General features: G+C 34.9%; 1 protein-coding gene across 3 annotated transcripts in view; it reads left to right on the top strand.

Annotated features, from left to right (window-relative positions):
- Positions 1-20889, top strand: part of aacs (acetoacetyl-CoA synthetase) — a 76836-nt gene that overhangs the window by 19476 nt on the left and 36471 nt on the right. For 2 of the 3 annotated variants that reach the window (XM_073950054.1, XM_005165076.6), the window contains exons 5-10: positions 3138-3235; positions 11011-11125; positions 11227-11308; positions 12914-13064; positions 17541-17621; positions 20110-20234. In XM_073950054.1, coding sequence (XP_073806155.1) covers positions 3138-3235; positions 11011-11125; positions 11227-11308; positions 12914-13064; positions 17541-17621; positions 20110-20234 — 652 coding nt within the window. 3 annotated transcript variants of the gene reach the window in all.

Here is a 20889-nt window from a genome sequence, read left to right as displayed (position 1 = left end):
TTGCAGATGAGGCCAAGGGTTATTGCCGCAGTATCATTTAGCTAATGGACACTGTTTCTGTCTTGAGTCTCTTCTGTCTGTCCTTTGTCTGTTTTGTTTTGTACGCTTGCATTTTATTTACATTTAAATTGTACGTACAGTGGACGTCACAATTGTTAGCCCCAAGTATATTTTTCCCCCAATTTCCACTTAACGGAGAGAAGCAACACATTTCTAAACAAAATTATTTTATCAACTAATTTCTAATAACTGATTTATTTTATTTTTGCCATGATGGCAGCACATAATATTTTACTAGATATTTTTCAAGACACTAGTATTCAGCTTAAAGTGACATTTAAAGACTTAACTAGGCTGATTAGGCAAGTTGGGATAATTAGGCGGGAGTTATTTTACCAGATTACAGGAGTTTTCCAGGAGAAATAACAAAACGGGAGGGTAGCGGGAAATGGGTATGAAATACGAAGGACTCCCAGGAAAAATGGGAGTTTTGGCATGTATGGTCAAATGGTCTCCGCCTAAATACCCAGTTCAGACTTTATGCAGTACTTTTCTGACAACACGTGAACAGATTTGCTTGATATCGATTCCTGTCTGTGACACACGCAGCTTGTTGCTTGCTGACTTCTACACGTGCATACCTGCAGGATGAAGAAGTGATCTGAGCTACAAAGCCCGTTTTTCTGCACTTGAGACCACATCTCTGCTTATTAATGATTAACTGATTAATGTGATCAGTAAACAACTTAAAATGTGATTTAAGTCATGTTTATTACATGAGGGAAAAAATCTGCTAGACATATCTATCATAATTGTCTTTAGTCAGAGAAATCATCATTTTTTAGCAAATTCTTTATAACAACAGGGCAAAAATTAGAAAATAAGTATATATAAAACAATAATATGGGTGGCGCAGTGGGTAGCTGTTCGCTGATTCGAGCCCCGGTTGGGTCAGTTGGCATTTCTGTTTGGAGTTTGCATGTTCTTCCCGTGTTCATGTGGGTTTCCTCTGGGTGCTCCGGTTTGCCCCTTAGTCCAAAGACATGCGCTATAGGTGAATTAAATAAACGAATCGCAACATCGACATAGATAATCACAACAGCGACATCGATAATCGCAACATCGACATAGATTATCGCAACTTCGACATCAATAAACGCAACATCGACAACAATTATCGCAATATTGACATCAATAATCACAATATAGACATCAATAATCAAAATATAGACATCAGTAATCGCTATATAGACATCAATAAACGCAACATCGACAACAATTATCGCAATATTGACATCAATAATCACAATATAAACATCAATAATCGCAATATATACATCAATAATCACAATATAGACATCAATAATCGCAATATAGTCATCAATAATCGCAATATAGTCATCAATAATCGCAATATAGACATCAATAATCGCAATATAGACATCAATAATCGCTATATAGACCTCAATAATCACAATATATACATCAATAATCACAATATAGACATCAATAATCACAATATAAACATCAATAATCGCTATATAGACATCAATAATCGCAATATAGTCATCAATAATCGCAATATAGTCATCAATAATCGCAATATAGACATCAATAATCGCAATATAGACATCAATAATCGCTATATAGACCTCAATAATCACAATATATACATCAATAATCACAATATAGACATCAATAATCACAATATAAACATCAATAATCGCTATATAGACATCAATAATCGCAATATATGCATCAATAATCGCAATATATGCATCAATAATCACAATATAGACATCAATAATCGCTATATAGACCTCAATAATCACAATATATACATCAATAATCACAATATATACATCAATAATCACAATATATACATCAATAATCACAATATAGACATCAATAATCACAATATAGACATCAATAGTAGCAATATAGACATCAGTAATCGCAATATAGACATCAAAAATCGCAATATTGACATCAATAATCGCAACATAGACATCAACAATTGCAATAAAGACATCAATAATCGCAATATAGACAACAATAATCGCCATATAGACATCAATAATCGCAACATCGACATCAATAATCGCAACATCGACATCAACAATCGCAATATAGACATCAATAATCACAATATAGACATCAGTAATCGCAATATATACACATCAATAATCACAATATAGACATCAATAATCGCAATATAGACATCAATAATCGCAACATCGACATTAACAATCGCAATATAGACATCAATAATCGCAATATTGACATCAATAATCGCAAGATAGACATCAACAATTGCAATAAAGACGTCAATAATTGCAATATATACATCAATAATCACAATATAGACATCAATAATTGCAATATACATCAATAATCGCAATATATACATCAATAATCACAATATAGACATCAATAATTGCAATATATACATCAATAATCACAATATAGACATCAATAATTGCAATATATACATCTATAATCACAATATAGACATCAACAATTGCTATATAGACATCAATAATCGCTATATAGACATCAATCACAATATAGACATTAATAATCGCAACATCGACATCAATATTCGAAACATCAACATCAATAATCGCAACATCGACATCAACAATCGCAATTTAGACATCAATAATCGCAACATTGACATCAATAATTGCAATAGCAACATCAATAATCGCAACATCTACATCAATAATCGTAAAATTGACATCAATAATTGCAATTTTATAAATTTACCAACTCATGCAGCTCTAGTTGTAACTCTTCAAAGTTGAGTGCTTTACAAAAAATCTTCACAATTTCATGTTTAATTCAGAGTGGAATTTAAGGTAAAATATATATATATATTTAGTTATTGTAACTATATATCAGCATCAGCAATGCATATTAAGTGTTGTGTTTGTAATTTAAATTTCTCTTTTGCATAATATTTTCTGCAGCCCTCTCATAGGGTAATAAAGGAACATTATTTCTGAAGATCATTTAATTTATTGTGTGCGCTGAGTGCTCACTGAAATAACTTGCATCTCTTCAGAGTCATTCTCACACAGTTCAGGTGATCCATTGCTGTTTCTAATGGAGCTGTGTGTCTCTCTTTCCTTCAGGATATTTGCCCAATGGGGTTCATGCTGTGGAGGCCATGCTCGCTGCTGCCAGTATTGGTGCCATCTGGAGTTCAACCTCTCCAGATTTTGGTGTCAATGTAAGAGCTTTAACATGCACTTTGGTTGTCATTTAGCTAAAACAACTGTCATATAACTTTAATAGCAAACACTCACTTTCTGTAAGATGTGTTAAAGGGACAGTCATCATTTACCCACCCTTCACTTGTTCTAAACCAGTTTTTGTTTATTTCTATTAAACACGAAAGAAGATATTTTGAGGAATGTTCATTCATTTATTCATTCATTCATTCATGTTCCTTCGGCTTAGTCTCTATTTCAGAGGTCGCCACAGCGGAATGAACTGCCAATATTTTGAGGAATGTTGGAAAATGTAACCACATTCATAGTTGGAAAAATAAATATTATGGAAGTCAATAGTTCTAGTTTCTAACATTGAGGGTGAGTAAATGATGACCGAATTTTCATTTTGGGGATAACTATTCCTTTTAATATTATGGGCTTGATCTGGTTAGAAAGGTGTTTCAAGTTTATGGGGAACCAGATAACCTGGCAAATTAGTCAAATATCAGAAAATATGAAATAATAATGCTCATAGATTGCACAAAAGAATATATTTTGAGGAATGTTGGAAACCTGTAACTATTGACATTCATTGTCGGAAAAACAAATGCTATATAAGTCAATGGTTACAGGTTTTAAATATTCTTTGAAATATCTTTTCATGTGTTCAACAAAACAAAAACAAAACATTTAACCGGTTTGTAACAAGAGTGAGTAAATGATGACCAAACTTTCATTCTTGGGGGAACTATTCCTTTAAATATTGTAGGCTTGATCTGGTTTGAAAAGTATATCAAGTTCATAGAGAACCAGATAAACTGGAAAATTTGTCAAATATCAGAAAATATTAAATAATAATGCTCATAGATGGCACAAAAGATGATATTTTGATGAATGTTGGAAACCTTTAACTATTGACATTCATATTTAGAAAAACAAATACTATGGAAGTCAATGGTTACAGGTTTCCAACATTCTTCGAAATATCTTTTCATGTGTTCAACAAAACTCAGAGATCAAACCGGTTTGTAACAAGGGTGAGTAAATGATGACCGAATTTTCATTGTTGGGTGAACTTTCTCTTTAAATATTGTAGGCTTGATCTGGTTAGAAATGTATTTCAAGTTCATGAGGAACCAACCAGATAAACTGGAAACCTGGTCAGTGTTCAGAAAATATTAAATCTTGATGATCATAGATTGCTCAAAAGAAGATACTTTGAGGAATGTTGGAAACCTGTAACTATTTACATTCATATTTGGAAAAACAAATACTATGGAAGTCAATGGTTACAGGTTTCCAACATTCTTTGAAATATCTTCTCATGTGTTTAACAGAACAAAAACAAAAAATCCAAAACAGTTTGTAAAAAGGGTGAGAAAATGATAATCAAATTTTCATTGTTGGGTGAACTATCCCTTTAAATATTGCAGGCTTAATCTGGTTAAAAAGGTATTTCGAGTTCATGGGGAAGCAGGTAAACTGGACAATTTGTCAAAGATCAGAAAATATGAAATTATAATGCTCGTGGATTCACACAAAAATAAATTTTCAACCATTTCAACCATTAAGATTAGATATTTAATTGAAAGTATTTTAAACCAAAACGCTGAATTTATTTTATTCAAAATACAGTAAAAATTTTTACATTTTATATTGTTATATTATTAATTTTTCTGATCATATATTTCATTTTGTGATGGCAAAAGCCAGATTTTCATTCTAAAATTAAGATTTTGTGCTTCTTACTATCATTTTTTATAGCTTATTGCACATTATGTATTTGATTAAAGATATAAAGGTACCATTAAGTGCTTTGAAATGTGCATTTTTTTTATTCAGTTTATTTACATTTTTTTAATGAAATTTCAATCGAAACATAGAGAGGGTGAGACATCGTGTAGCTCCTCCTCTTTTTCTAAAAACAGCCAATAGCATTTTGTTTTTATCACTGCTCTGCCAGTGAGAACGATTGACCTCAAGTGCATCAAATCATAGATATATACACTAGATATTGCATACGGACCCTGAGCATGCACCAACAGCGCTGCCACATTTGTACAGTGCTCCCAGGACAAATGTCATTCAACCGCACTTGGTCAAGACTAAAGCCAGTAAAGATGCTGGACCTTAGAGCTGTGTATGGTTGTCATAACAAGCAAACAAAACATAAAGGCAGAAGTATGTTACAAACTTATGGTAAAGTAATGTTATTGATGATAAAACAGTCTCTTACTGCACTGACCATAAGGCAAAGTAGCTCCAACTTGCATTAAATACTAGACTTATGCTAGTTTGGGTGAATTAAATCAGCAAACAATGTAAATGAAATATGACAACACGCTGCGTTGCTAGAAACTTCTATTATTGTCGGATAAATGAACGTGTAGTTCATAACGGAGATTCATTCAAAAATGAATCGCTTCCTCTGTTAGAATGAGAAGTGAAAGCAGGAGAGGGGGTGTGTTTCAGGACATGGATTAGATCAGATTTAACAGGGTGGGAGGATAATACATTTCCATGCACACAAACACATGCTCTTTGTGGGCAATGCCCGTGCGATCACTTATCCATTAATGTAGAAAAGTGATGTAAAATTGTAATTTTCGTCATTTATAAAAAATATTTGCATACTGACCACCGGGAAAACTCCCGATCATAGATATATGCATATATGTGTCTATATCTCTGGCTTTAGATGGCCAGTTCTCAACTGCACCATTGTCCCACATTCATTTCAAAGGAGCACTACCCTGTACTAAAAAGGTATCTCTATCTGTATTAAGCTAGCTGTCTGTTCCTTCCAATCAGGCTTGGATTGGCTAATCTGAAGGACTTGGAGAATTCCCGGTGGGCTGGTCCGTTTTTTTGGCTGGTGTCCCTAGCACTCTCACTCTCAGCAGTTGCACTTTTTTCATTTATTTATTTATTTATTTATTTATTTATTTATTTATTTATTTATTTGTTTGATAGTCCATAGTCTTACTCTTTTTTTTAATCATTATTTTGCTGCAGCTCTGCTCTTTTTATTTATTTTCTCGCAGCCCTGTGATCAAAATGCAGCCTGCAGGTTAATGATGAAGTAATTATCATTCAACCCCAAACAGCGGCACTAAAATAAGAATTCAAATAATTAATATTAATGAATATTATACCTGCTCAATGAAAATCAGATGATTGACTACATTAATAAATCGGACATAACTTGATCAAAAATCTAAAAAAGAGAGAAAAAGATTAAGCCATCAGTAGAAAGTAATACTGTAGTTAGGAGTCTTGCAGATAACAGTGTAATGCTGCGTTCACACCAGACGCGGAATGCGCGTCAATCGCGAGTGATTTACATGTTAAGTCAATGCAAATGCGCGAATAGACATCCTGCGGCGCGAATGACGCAAATTGCGCGAATAGCGCAATATACGCGAGCCGATTTGAGCGTTTGCGCGTTTGACACGCTTAACGAGCGTTTCACGCGAATCTCTCGAGTTCGAAAATCTGAACTTCAGCAGACATTCGCGCCGCGTTAACCAATCAGAAGCTTGCTTTTGTGGGGTGTAATTGTGACGCAGAACCTGTTGATGGTGTCCAGGGGCAAATCCTCCAGGCGACACCGACAACAAGTCATCAAACTGGGCTTGGCTCAGTCAGGGGCACCGCTGAAAGTCTCCGTTATCCAGGTTCAGTTTCTGGAGGAGTTTATGAGCTCACAGAGCTGGATGCACCTCTGAAAGGATGCAGTGGACTCATACAGGACCCTAAACGTATCGACGCTGTTTTTCAGTCTCCATAAAGCACATTAACACTGTTATTTTCTTAATAAAATCCATGTTAGCCATTTAGCCATGAAGCTAGAGTCACCGGGCAGACAGAAGCCCTGCCCATCACGTGAATCCGCGTCTGTGTATTGAAGTGAATTTGACACGCGAATGAAGCGGATTTGATGGGCGAATGAAGCGGGGGGTTGACGCGCGAATGAAGCGAGTAAACTCAAATGTTCACGCGGCAATTTACGCGCGAATAGCGTGATTTATCCACGCGTTCCGCATCTGGTGTGAACACAGCATAATACTTATTTTTTATTCCAAACGCACCAGCATAACAATAACAGCACCATTGTGGTCCAGTGGTCAGCACGTTGCGTTATGACACCGTCTACCCAAGTTCGAACCTCACCCAAGTAGTTTTTAAATTATTTTTTAAATTTTTAGTGTTAAGACATATAATACTGTTTGGGTTACTTATGTAGGTGTACGTATTTTAATTTTAATTTTTTGTGCGACCACCGTTACAAAGGACTGGATATCTATAAAGAATTTTGCACATAATATATATTCAGATATTGCAGGAAAGGACATTGTGATGTTTTAAAGAATAGTTTTGGAGATTTAGCTAACCTTTAATGTTCCCATATTTATAAAAATCATTTAATGTTTATAAGCAGCTGTTTCCTTGAAAAAGACATGGTAATGTCATTAAAAACTGAGCTGGAAATGACGTTATTTTAATATAGACAGTCGTGAACTGAGGTGGTCTAAGGCTTAAAACTCCAGGGCTGAAAAGGAGTCCCACTCCGGCCCTGCTTCCAATAGACAACAATAGCGTAGGCGACAACTAATGCAAATGTCTATGGCATCAAAAGCGAATCGTCTTGAGGGTTGGGCTTGTCAGATACTGAGAGCATTTGATTGGTTATAATTTGATGAGAACTGAAGTATGGGTTAAGCAGGTCGCACACCAGAAGCGCCGCTCGGCGGCGCGCCGCGCAGCGCCACTCAGCACCATGTAGGTTTCTATCAGGATACACACACCGGCGCCGCCCGGCGACGGCTCAGGACGCAGTTCATTTTTCAGCCGCGCCACAGAGCGCCATCTGATTAGTTTCATGTTAAATATCATTCGAATGTGCGATACTGGTGTGTGATACTTTAAACTGTCATGTACGCGGCGCCGAGCTGCGCTTCTGGTGTGCGACCTGCTTTAGGGTTAAAACATCGCTGCTCTATAAAGGTGGAAGTGACAAACTACAAACTTTACATGTTTATATAAGTTTTATATCTTTTAAACACTGATTTTGTCACTGTTTTGAAGCACACTAGCTTATACATATTCTAAAAACTAACAATACTAATTCTAACATCTAAAAAACTTTTCATTTCACGAGACCTTTGAACTTAATGTAATTTAATTTAGACATTTTTAATGTTTATCTTGTTTTTTTGATCAGTTTAGCACTTTTACTGAATAAATTTGAGTTTCTTAAAATACGTTGAGCGGTATTGTTGCACATAAAACTCTGAAATAGCAAATAATTTCCCCCGACCCCTTCCTCGCCCTCAGTTACTCGAATATAAAGTGTCAAAATGATAATTTTAATAAATAACAGCAATCAATTGTAATGCTCTCAATGTGTATTAACGGATTCACTCGATGACAATGAGAAATCCTGCCTTTCTGTCAGCCCTTTCCAGATGTCGATTCGTAGATTTGGATGCAAGCTGAAAGAATGACTCAGTTTGCCCTCGGCTGCAGGCATTTCTGTACCAGACTGACCCCGCATTCTTATGCCCACATGCCTCATACTTGCACTGTTGCTGTTTGAGTCATGAGCTTCCACTTTCTTCTGCTCTTATGTGCTCTTAAATGCACTCTATTTATCCCATATATCAAAGTGAGTAAATATAAATAGATTAATATTCAGCTGGTCATAACATCATAACATGCCAGCTCTTGTGTACGAGAAAAAGTAGGTCATTGAACCATCAATTCTGACTGTCTTCAAATGTGTGTGTGACCTGTCAGCTATGCTAGACACTCGTACACACACTTTACCTCTGTATGTGTGTGTGTGCCTCTCTCTGACGAGATTAAAGTGAGTGTAGAGCCCCCTCAGGGCTGTGGTTATTCCAGAAATAGGACAGGCTCCTGCAGATAAAGCAACATAGATTCAATGTGGCTTATTGACGAAAGCGAATTCAGTATTCATATATACGCTGCTGCCCTCTGTGGTTAAGACGAGGTACTACAACATTTTACTTCATTTAATTGCCAAGAAATAGTAGTCTGTCGTCTTTTTAATTTATTATTTTATTTATTTCTGTCTAACGTGAGATTTTTTCTGAACAATGTGGGTAACCAAACAGTTGCTTTACTTATTTGACTTCCATACTATGGTAAACAATACCGGGAGTCAGTGGGGACCAGAAACTATTTGTATAACCACATTTTTTTTCCACTTTTGTTTGTCTTTTTTTGTGTTTATTAGAAAAAATCTACACTCTTACAGGTATGAAAAATAATTGGGAGTGAGTGAATAATGGCAGGCCTTTAAATTTTAGGTGAACTGTTTCTTTAAGTGGGATCAATATTATTGTGGCAACCCATGATTATTAAAGGGACTAAGCCGAAAAGAAAAGAAAATGAATAAATGCACATACATTTTTTGCATGTGGATTTTTTTATGTCTATACTGTTACTTTTGATTAGTTTAATGCAGTGTTTCTCAACCACGTTCCTGAGGCCCACCAGCACTGCATGTTTTGGATGTCGTCTTTGTGACAATTATCACAGGTCTTTCAGTCTTTGCTAATGAGCTGATGATCAGAATCAGGTGTGTTTGGTTGAAGAGACCTTGAAAATGTGCAGTGCTGGTGGTTCTCCAGGAATGTGGTTAAGAAACACTGGTTTAATGTATCTTTACGGAATAGAAATATGAATTTCCCCTGAAAAAAACCCCACTGATCTCAACTTTTATACATGTTTTGTGTTTTCAGATTTTGGATTTATCTTTATCTAAATTACAGTAAATCAATTCCAATACATTTTAACAAACTCTTTATAATGGTGCAAAATTTTATGTTCATATTCATTCAGATTGATTGCACACTTCCTGTATAACATCATTAACATGATTGTATATACCTAAATCTAAATACTTATTTTTTTCTAATATTTGTGTATGTAGTTTATTACTTTCTGTGAAATGTTTTGAATATATTATTATGTATAGCTCTGGCAACCTCTATACTAGGGGTGCCCAAACTTTTTTCTTATGAAGGGCCAAAAATTTAACTAGACAGGGTGGTGGGTCGGAGGTAAATATACCAAACTGTAAAGTTGTCAATGTAATTTTTATTATTATTATTATTATAATTACATCGTTTATTATGTACTTTAATTAAGACTATAATTTATTAAATTAAAATACTTTAATTGTATCAATAATTATACATGTTTGTACATTTTAAAATGATCATCTTACAAAAAAAACATGAACAAGCCCAGAAAACATCAGCAAACATATCGAGTCAATGTCTGCTATCCATCAAGTGACTAATTATTAATTTTTTTTTTTTTTAATCTGATTTATTTACATTTAATTGAAAAATTTAATTCCAGTTTGCTTTTTTGTAGCTCAACAGTAAAAAAAAAAGTTATGTTAAATTAGAAATGACAATCTCTGTTAAAGGCATTCTCACCGAAATTCCCCATCATTTTCACTCTCCTTAGATGGTATGAAGGGCCAAATCAAAGGTTACTCTGGGCCAACTTTGGCCCGTGAGCCCTCGTTTGGGTATTTTTATGTATTACTATTATTTTTTTTAACTTGGTAACACAAATACACACTGAATAAGATGTATTGTAAAAAATGTAATCATTAAGTAAATGCTAATAGACAACACATGGAATTAAACCAACAATAGAGAAATTATATGTGTCCCCATTCAGTTTAAAGCACTATACTTGTAGGTGTTTTTCCTGTCATTCATGTTTTGCTTTTGTTTTTTCTCGTCAGGGAGTTCTAGACAGGATCTCTCAGATTCAGCCCAAGCTGATATTCTCAGTAGCAGCTGTTGTGTATAACGGAAAACAGCATGACCATATGGAGAAACTCCAGAACGTTGTTAAAGGTATATATCCGTTCACACTGAGGTCAATATTACCCATCATGTTGTCTCATTGATATGTTTGCATATAATGGAGCCTCATGTTTTTTTTCCACATGTCTCAGGCCTCCCTGACCTGAAGAAGGTTGTGGTTATTCCATATGTTCGCTCTAGACAAGAGACTGATCTCTCCAAGATTCCCAACAGGTCAGTACATCTCTGTGTGTTTAAAGTCATTTATATCATATAAATGTCTTTAACTTTTCTTTTATTGCTTTGGTGCATTTTACATAGGTAGTTAGTTAGTTAGTTAGTTAATTAGTTTATATAGCACCAATTTTAAAGCACAACGTTTCCCAAAGAGCTAAACACAATCAATACTAACTAAAATAAGTCCTACAGCACATACATAACAATTAAAACATAAGACAAACCCCTCAACATTAAAAGGCTCAAATGCTAAATATAAAAGATGCAGTTTCAGAAACTTTTTAAAAGCAGATCAAGTTAAAGCGTGTCTAATATGGGATGGAAGCTTGTTCAAGAATTTTGGGGCGATAACAGCAAAAGCTCAATCCCCACTTCGCTTACACCGGGACCTTGGTACAGAAGGAATAAACCGATCAGTGACCTACCAGGATTATATAAATGTAGAATATTTGATAAATGAGATGGTGCCAGACCACTTAAGGATGTATACATGTCCTTCAGTTAACGAACAATTCTGTTGTCTAAATGGGTGCATCTCATTTACATAAGAATTAAAAGAATTGATGTTTTAGCTTTGTTACTGTATATATGTACTGGTTAATATTAATGCTGTTTATTCTTTATTTTATTACTTTAAAATTGCAAAAACTGTTAAAGTAAAACTATTGTATTGGTATCCTTTTTATTAATTAAAAAAATGAATAATTTGTTTAAATTGTTATTACAACTCTGACCTGGACTGACACGTTTTTAATTTACTATAATTTTCTGTTAAGCTGCTTTGACACAATCTACGTTGTAAAAGTGCTATAGTAATGAAGATAAATTGAATTGAATTATAATTATTTAATGATGAAAAATAATTAAATACATATTATTAATTTATGTGAAAATAATTAATAAATATTGATTTTTGTATGAGTTAAGACCAGTTGTCTACATAAAAAGGAAAACATAAAAGTAAAAAAAAAATTTTTTTTTCATGCTGCAGTGCTTTGTCAATAGTTGTACGTTTATCAGTAAAATAATTATGAGAAATATTGGCAAAAGATAAATATATATTTAAAAAGTTATTGACAGTTGTGTAACTTCACTGGTAATTTAACAAAAAAGTATTTTTGAGTCCATATGCTACTTTTACACTGCCAGGTTTGTTACCTTACTTAATAATTAAGTGTGCATTTTAAAGAGAATTTTACTGCTCCATGTTAAAATTTACATGGAATGTGTTGTTAAGAAAATGTTGAAATAATTTTTGGTTATATTCAGTGTGTGTTTTAACACCCGTGTTATCTGTGGTTATAATAATTGCATTATAACTGTGTACTTCTGCTGCAGAACCACACATTGATTTATTTAATTTTTTTTCAAATAGACCCTACTGTGTGACCGAATGGAATTCTTGTTCTTTGGCATTCTTTATTAAAAAACGCAAGAGCTTTAAAACTTTTGGCATTGATTGATTTAGCCAGACTAGTATAAAGTTGTAGGTGTGTATTATTTCCTTTATCAGTAAGTGCTGCTGTGTTGAGATAAGAGCTGAAGTGGATGTGTCTGTTAGCACTCAGTCAGTCCTGACTCTCTGTCTTCTGTTTCTTCTAGTGTTTTCCTGGAGGACTTTTTAGCCACCGGTAAAGAAGGGGATCAGGACCCTCAGCTGGAGTTTGAGCAGCTGCCCTTTTCTCATCCTCTCTTCATCATGTACTCCTCTGGAACCACAGGAGCTCCCAAATGCATGGTTCATTCTGCTGGGGTGAGTGTGTGTCTGTGCCTTCGCGTGTGTCTTGTGTGCGCGTGCATGCATGTATGTCTGCGAGCGAGTGTGTGCGTCTGCGATCATGCATGTGCGGCTGCGAGCAGGTCATGTGTGTCTGCGAGCATGCGCGTGCGTCTGCGAGCATGCGTGTGTGTCTGCGAGCATACATGTGCGTCTGCGGGCGTGCGTGTGCGTCTGTGGGCATGCGTGTGCGTCTCCAGGTGTGCGTCTACATGTGCGTGTGCGTCTGCCAACATGCGTGTGCAAGCGTGCATCTGTGGGCATGCGTGTGCGTCTGCAGGTGTGCGTTAGCATGTTCGTCTGCAGGGGTGTGTGCGTCTGCTGTTGTATGTCTGCGTCTGCAGGTGTCCGTCTACGGGCGTGCGGGCGTGCGTGTGCATCTGCTTCAAATTTGTTTTTCAGCAATAAAAAAATTAACAGCTACTTTTTTATACCTGCCTGGGCAACTGACTACAATAGGATAAATTTAAGTATTAAAATGACCAAAACTGAACTGAAATCAGCTAATAATAAATACTTAAAAGCAAAATAAAAATTTCAAGCATATATTGCAAAATTAGGTAAAATTAGTTATAATAATTATTATAAAATTAATAATATATTAATTACTATATTATTACTGTTATAATAGTGTTTAAGAAAATTACATATTTTATTAGTATTAATAAAGTTATGGTAGAATGGTGTAATTCAACTAAAATGTCAGTGTTATTTAATACAGAATCAGAGTTAGTATTGCAGATTTTTTTTTAAAGTGTAAATTGTTTATTTTTCAGTAAACCTTTTTTTAGGTTCATTTGTCAGTTGTTCTAGTGTTTTTATATATCTGCAATACATATTTAGCATGTTTAATTTCGATTGAATTAATTCTTTAAACCAGTTTATCATATTTTAAGTAACAAGTTATGTTTTTTAAGGTGTTCGATTTAGTTTTAGGTATCCAAAATAGTCTAACAAGTTCAAACCTGGTCTGCATCTTGAATTGCTGCGTAATTTCTTAAGGCTGAGATTTCTGTACATTTATGCCATCACAAAAGGTAAAATGTGTAATTTATCTCTCCTTTGTAATTCGTGCTGGTCATCATCACATGAAAAATGTCTGAACTCAGCCACAAACACCACTAGATGGCAGTAAGAGGCAGCATTAAACCTTACTATAAGCCAGATGCAACTGGGATGAGCAATTACGTGCACCATTCTCACTCTGAACATTAGGGACACAGCAGCCCTCATGGGTGCGAATCAAGCTTTTGTTCCAAATATATGGGTTTAGCACGGGTTGCACGCAAAATTCAAGAAAGGGAAAAGTAGTGCTTGAGCTTCAGTTGTTTGCATGTCTGTTTAGTGTGTGTGTGTGTGTGTGTGTGTGTGTGTGTGTGTGTGTGTGTGTGTGTGTGTGTGTGTGTGTGTGTGTGTGTGTGTGTCTTTTTATTTTTCACAGATTTTCCTTTCAGCCTTTGGGGCATTTGTGTCTGACACCTCTGTTGTGTGCTGGATAATTAGAGCGCTGTGTGTATAAAAACACACAATGACACAAATGTACACATGCAGCTGCATTTCTTGCTCAATGTAGATCAGTGTTCTGTCTGTGTGCTATTTTGAAAACGCTACTCCTGTCATGGCAGTTAGCAAATGAATGAACACGCTCGTGATTATTGCTTCCGTTTCAATAAGTGTTAAAGGAATGTTATAACGCTGTCAGGCCATGGTGTAAAAAAAAATGGAATGTGATTGGACTTTTTTAATTCTTTTTTTAATCCCTGAATTGTTGCTGATTTTTAATAATTAGGTCATTCACTACCTGCCAGATAACATCTGAATGTATGACATCAGCACAACAGAAAGAAAGAACAGCATTTGAGAATCAGAATCACACAATCCACTTGCTTTTCAAATAATCGAATAATGCTTTTCTTGGCTATTTTTACAGCAACTGGTCTTTTGACGGTCCTCTGAAGTGCCTTTAAATTAGCATTTTTGTTTGAAATGCGATGTATTTTTAACTGAAACATGAATGCAGGGGGGAGCATGTGGAGTAGCTCCTCCCTTGTTAAAAAAATCACCATTTTTTTTTTTTGTTCTGTTTATAGTTTTTCCTTATATTTGCAGATATTTAAGTGAACCCTTGATGTGAACGCTAATTTTGAATAAGTGACCGATTTCAGGCACATATTGTTGATTGGTCAGAAAATCTGTTGAGAAGCTTAAGTGTTTGTTGATGTCGTTAAAAAAAATCATTCAGTTGCAGCCTTTAGCACGATGACATACTGGATCAGGTCTAATACATAATAGACATGCATGCGTGAGTGGTTGATGCTAGAAGCGAGAATTAATTTAATTAATTATTAAATTACTCATTACATTGTGTGTTAATGACGTCTACATATACCCCAACCTTAAATCCAACCCTCACAGTTATTAACATCTACCCCAATCTTAAACCCAACCGTCACTGTAATTAACGTCTACACCTACCCCAACCCAAAAGCCAACCCTCACAATTATAAACGTTTACACCTACACTAAACCCAACCCTTACAGTTAAGGTCTATCCAAACCCTAAACCCAACCATCACAGTTATTAACGTCTACATCTACCCCAACCCAAAACCCAACACTCAAAATTAATTACGTTTACACCAGTGGTGGGCAAACATTTTAGACCCGAGGGCCACATCAAGTTTTGCAAACCAAGTGAAGGGCCACGTGTCAAATCCTTCAAAAATGTACTTTTATTTATAGTGGCAGTATGCATGAAACATGTAATATCGGACAAAAACATGTCACATTAACACAAAACTGATTTTTTAATAGGTATTATTGAGTAAAATTTACAAGTCAAATGAATTTGTGCTGCTATTTGTATTTATCATCACTTATCAATCTTCATAAAACAAAAAAAATAATACCTTATAAAATATACTACTACTACTACTACTATTACTACTACTACTAATACTACTACTAATACTACTACTACTACTACTACTACTACTACTACTACTAATAATAATAATAATAATTATTATTATTATCACAGTGAAGAATGTAAGATATTGTCTGATAGAAATAATCTTATTATTATTATTATTATTATTATTATTATTATTACAGTGAAGAATGTAAGATATTGTCTGATAGAAATAATCTCATATTAACACATTCAAAATAATTCTTAAAGTTTACTATTCAGTCAAATTTACAATAATCTATTTTGCACTGCTTTTAGAATATACGAATCAATCATCATAAAACTTGATAAAACCACAAATCTTTGATAAAAGAACTTTTTAAAGTGTATGTTTGCATGGAAAATATATTCAAAAATGAGAAAAATGAACACATTTAACCAGCAATTATTATTTTTATTATTTTTAATTATTATTAATAATAATAATTATTATTATTATTTGAGTCAAATTCACAACAATCTCATTTGAGCGTGTATTAATATGCTCATATCAATCATTATAAAACTGTGAGATAAAACAGAAAAAGAAGAATCTTAGTCTTTGTTATTCCAAGTCATGTAATTATGAGTGTGTTAATGTGAACAATGAGCCTGAAAATAAAGTTAGAGTAGTATCAACAGCAACACTCTCGCAAAATACCTATCTGATTCAGTCGTTGCCTAACGATATAAAAAAGTGCACCATGCTCTTTTTCTTCTTGTCAACAAAAAGGGAACATGGTGCACCTCGCGTTTTTTGAATGTAAATGCACATTTGGTGTGATCGGCCCCTTAGGTTGTAGTCTTTAAAAACAGCAATTCTTTCTTGGCATATTAGACATACCTCTTTATGTCCGATATGGATAAAGAAGTATTTTGTTGTCCATTCTTCCTTAAACAAACGACATTCAGAGCCCATTTTTTTTGCCTGTGTTCTAATTCTACTGGTACCGCTAACTGTACCACGTGCATTACTGTCATCAAATGGCGTTCACTTGTATTGAATCGTTAATTTACTAATTCTGAAACCAAACGTTACTCAGAAGCAGCATTTCAAAAACTTCCTCACAGGCCGGATGAAAGTGTTCAGCGGGCTGCATATGGCTCACGGGCCGTAGCTTGCCCACCTCTGGTTTACACCTACCTTAAACCCAACCCTAACAGTTGTTCATGTCTACGTCTACCCCAATCTTAAACCAACTTTACAGTGTCCACTACTTATTGAAGCTGATCCAGTATTGGATTCGAGCAGCACACTGCAAAGTTTGACTGTTTATACCTTCTAAATACAAAAGTTGCCTTTGTTTTGGAGCACACTGGCTTATAGGTAACCTAAAAACATATTGATACTAACCTCTGAAAACCTTTGATCTAAAGCAAACCTTTTAAGGTGATTTTTAGTGAGTGTGTGAAGTTTAGTAGTTGTAGAGTATGATGTGAGTTTATCATAACTGTGATCAGTGACCAACTCAAAATCTGACCTTTTTTTCTTCTTTTCCCAGGGCACTCTCATCCAGCATCTTAAAGAACATATTCTCCATGGCAACATGACCTTCAATGATGTCATCATATATTACACTACAGTATGTATCAGAGACCTTAGATGCTTTAACTACACCATCATTTGGGAAAATGTTTTAAAATCTCCAGTGAAGTTACCTCAAAAGTAGCCATTTATTATAATAATTGCTTACATTTTATATAGAGCTTTTCTGGGCACTCGTAGCACTTTAGAAATTACCGGGGGAATCTCCTCAACCACCACTAGTATTCTAATGGAGTCTTTTTTCTTCTTTTTAAATACATATGCACATTGAATTCTATAACATTGCTTCTATACAGAATTGAACAAAAAAGTAAATCATACATGAAAGTAGTTTCAATTGAAGCCAACTGTACAAATCATATGACCGATTCAATGATCATTCATAAAGACAGTTACTTGAATCAGCAGTTCTGAGTGAGTAATTTAAATGAATTATTTATTGAATTTATTGCTGGTGGTTTTAGTGTCATTTATTTATCTCTGACTGACCTAAACCAGCCAAGGTGGCAGCATATAAACACATACTCAAGCTAAATATTACTTGATTGTTGCATTGTTGTTTGTTAATGCCTTTGTCAAATTGTGAAATATTATTATAGTTTAAAGTAGCTTTTCTATTTCTAATTTATTTTGTGGCAAAGCTTAATTTTGAGCAGCACAATATCTTTCAGAAATTGTTTTATTATAGACATTTGGTGCTCAAGAAACTTTTCTTATTGTTAAAAAATGTTTGATGCATTAGATTTTTGAAAAGACTTGTTTATTACAAGTCTTAGGGTGCTTTCATGCCTAGATTTTGTTTCGGAACCTGGCTCATTTCCCCCGTTAACGCGGTTCTTTTGGCAAGTGTGAAACCGGCAAGCGTGCTCGGATCTGCGCCAAAACAATCAGTCCGAGATCGCCTGAATGAGGTGTCTCGGCTCGATTGAAATAAACTCTTGAGCGGATCGATTTTAGTGAGAAAGCAATACGATCCAATGAACTAATGAACCAGGCTATATCACAATGTATTATAGATTTGTAATAGGCATATATAGCTATATGAAGAGAGAATTATGAGTAGGGTGGGATGTCATTCGTACCAGTAAATGTGTGTTTCATGTTAAATACGAAAGTGAAAGCATGCTGAACTATTAACTAGAGCTGTTTATCCGTTAGGAAAATTCTAGCCAACGGCTCTGTATGAGAAAGTCTTACCTCTGATTTATATTTGGTGACTTATGTCTGTGGGTGTCACCATTCAAAGTTAAAGCGCCACTTTTTGCTTATAATGTCTTATTGCTCATCGTCATAAATTAAAATAATTAGGCATGACAGCTGAGCGGGACTAAACTGTGAAACTCTAACTAATTTGAGGAGTGTTTACTCGCATGTGACTTGTTTTAACTATTTAGGACTGTTTAGAAACTCTGCCTTGTGAAAGTGATCCACACCAAGAAGAAAAATAAATATTTGTAACCATTTTTATCCCCGTTTGGGGGGAAAAAAGCAATCGATCTACAGGTGTAAAGGCACCCTTAAAGTTTTAAAATGTCTTAAATCTCAAAAGCTAAATTTAAGGTCTTAAAAAGTCTTAAATCAACTGAAATACTGTGTTGTAGGTCTTAAATCCTTTTTAACAGGTCTTAACTTTCCCTTGTTCATTTATAGCTACCCAATCTGGCCATTCACACTCATACAATCACCAACAATCCATCTCAATAAAACTGGTAACTTTATTTAAAATAGCATGTAATTACTTTCTCTACTGCAACTTTTGGTTTAAAGTTCTCCATTTATTTACTGCTGAAAATACTGACCTGACCTATATTTTTTATTATTAAATTAATATTATTGTATTATTAAATGTATTAAATTATAGTCATTTTTCGATAGGGCAAGTGAAAATCTTTTACAACTGGCATGTTCAAATGAAATCCTCAGCATTTAGCCCTGTATAAATCTGAAATTTATTTCATAATAGTCTTAAAATGTCTTAACATTAACTTGGTGAAACCTACAGAAACTCTGTATTTAAAGTATAATAAAAAAAGTTTCTTTTTCCTTACTACAGGCTCTAAACCACAGCATGTATATTATTTACTTCTATATGACCAATTTAGACTTTTGTGTGTGTGACCAGACCACCCCCACAGCCTTGGTTATTACAATACAAAAAAGTCATTTCAAGAGGCAGAAATGTTATTAGATTTTGATGAAAGATTATGAACAAACTTCTTTTTTTCCCCCTTATACACTGATTGATCAGACACAATAACACCAAAACATTCATTAACAATTCGGGTCCATATCTAATTCCATGACATCTTTGATGGGACAACATATTTCTCTCTGTGTCATTAGTCTACAATATCTAAATAGCACAGTCTAATATTTAGTCATATTTGGATAGAAACACATTTTTGAACACTGTTTGTGGAGTAGTTGGTGTGTTTGCATAACTTGTATCATCTGAACCAATCTAACAGCAGATATCTCTCTCTCTCTCTCTCTCTCTCTTTCTTTCTTTCTTTTTATCTGCGCAGACGGGCTGGATGATGTGGAACTGGCTGATTTCCTCTCTTGCTGTTGGAGCTTCTGTGGTCTTGTACGATGGCTCTCCTCTTGTTCCCAGTGCCAATGTGCTGTGGGACCTTGTGGACCGTCTTGGGTAAGTTTGTGTGAGACATTTCTAATGAAGGTGTCACTAGAGCTTCAGTTGCTCTTTTATTTTTCTTCCTCATGCCTGTGCTGTAATTGGCCGAAGTGTGGCTGTGTTTATCACCAGCATCTGCTGTGCCCTTTGTGTAAATGACACCACATCAGCACGCCACCCTGATTTAAAGAGACTGGTCTAATTGGCCACCTCTAATGTGGCATCGAGCTCCTTTCAGAGTTCACCTGTTATTGATCACAAATGATCGAAGTGCAACAGACACCAGAGTTACTCTGAAACACACCTGATGTGTGTGTGTGTGTGTGTGTGTGTGTGTGTGTGTGTGTGTGTGTGTGTGTGTCTGTGTGTGTGTGTGTGTGTCTGTGTGTGTCTGTGTGTGTGTGTGTGTGTGTCTGTGTGTGTGTGTGTGTGTCTGTGTGTGTGTGTCTGTGTGTGTGCACTCGTGTTTGTTCATTTTCAGCTCTCTTGGCTGCTGGTGGAAGCCTCTATTCTTAACTTTCATTGTTCGTCTTCCCCCAAGAGGCAGGAAATAGAGACATTTTTGCAGCAGCTTTGGGGAAAAACCAAACACACACACACTCAAATCATTGCTGATATTTATTTATTTATTTTTATAGTTTACATAAGGCTGTCAATCAATTTTGTAATT

The sequence above is a fragment of the Danio rerio genome, chromosome 5 (genome assembly GCF_049306965.1).
Source record: "Danio rerio strain Tuebingen ecotype United States chromosome 5, GRCz12tu, whole genome shotgun sequence".
Lineage (NCBI taxonomy): Eukaryota > Metazoa > Chordata > Actinopteri > Cypriniformes > Danionidae > Danio > Danio rerio.
The sequence above is the reverse complement of the archived record's forward strand: the minus strand, read 5'-3'. Positions and strand labels throughout refer to the sequence as shown.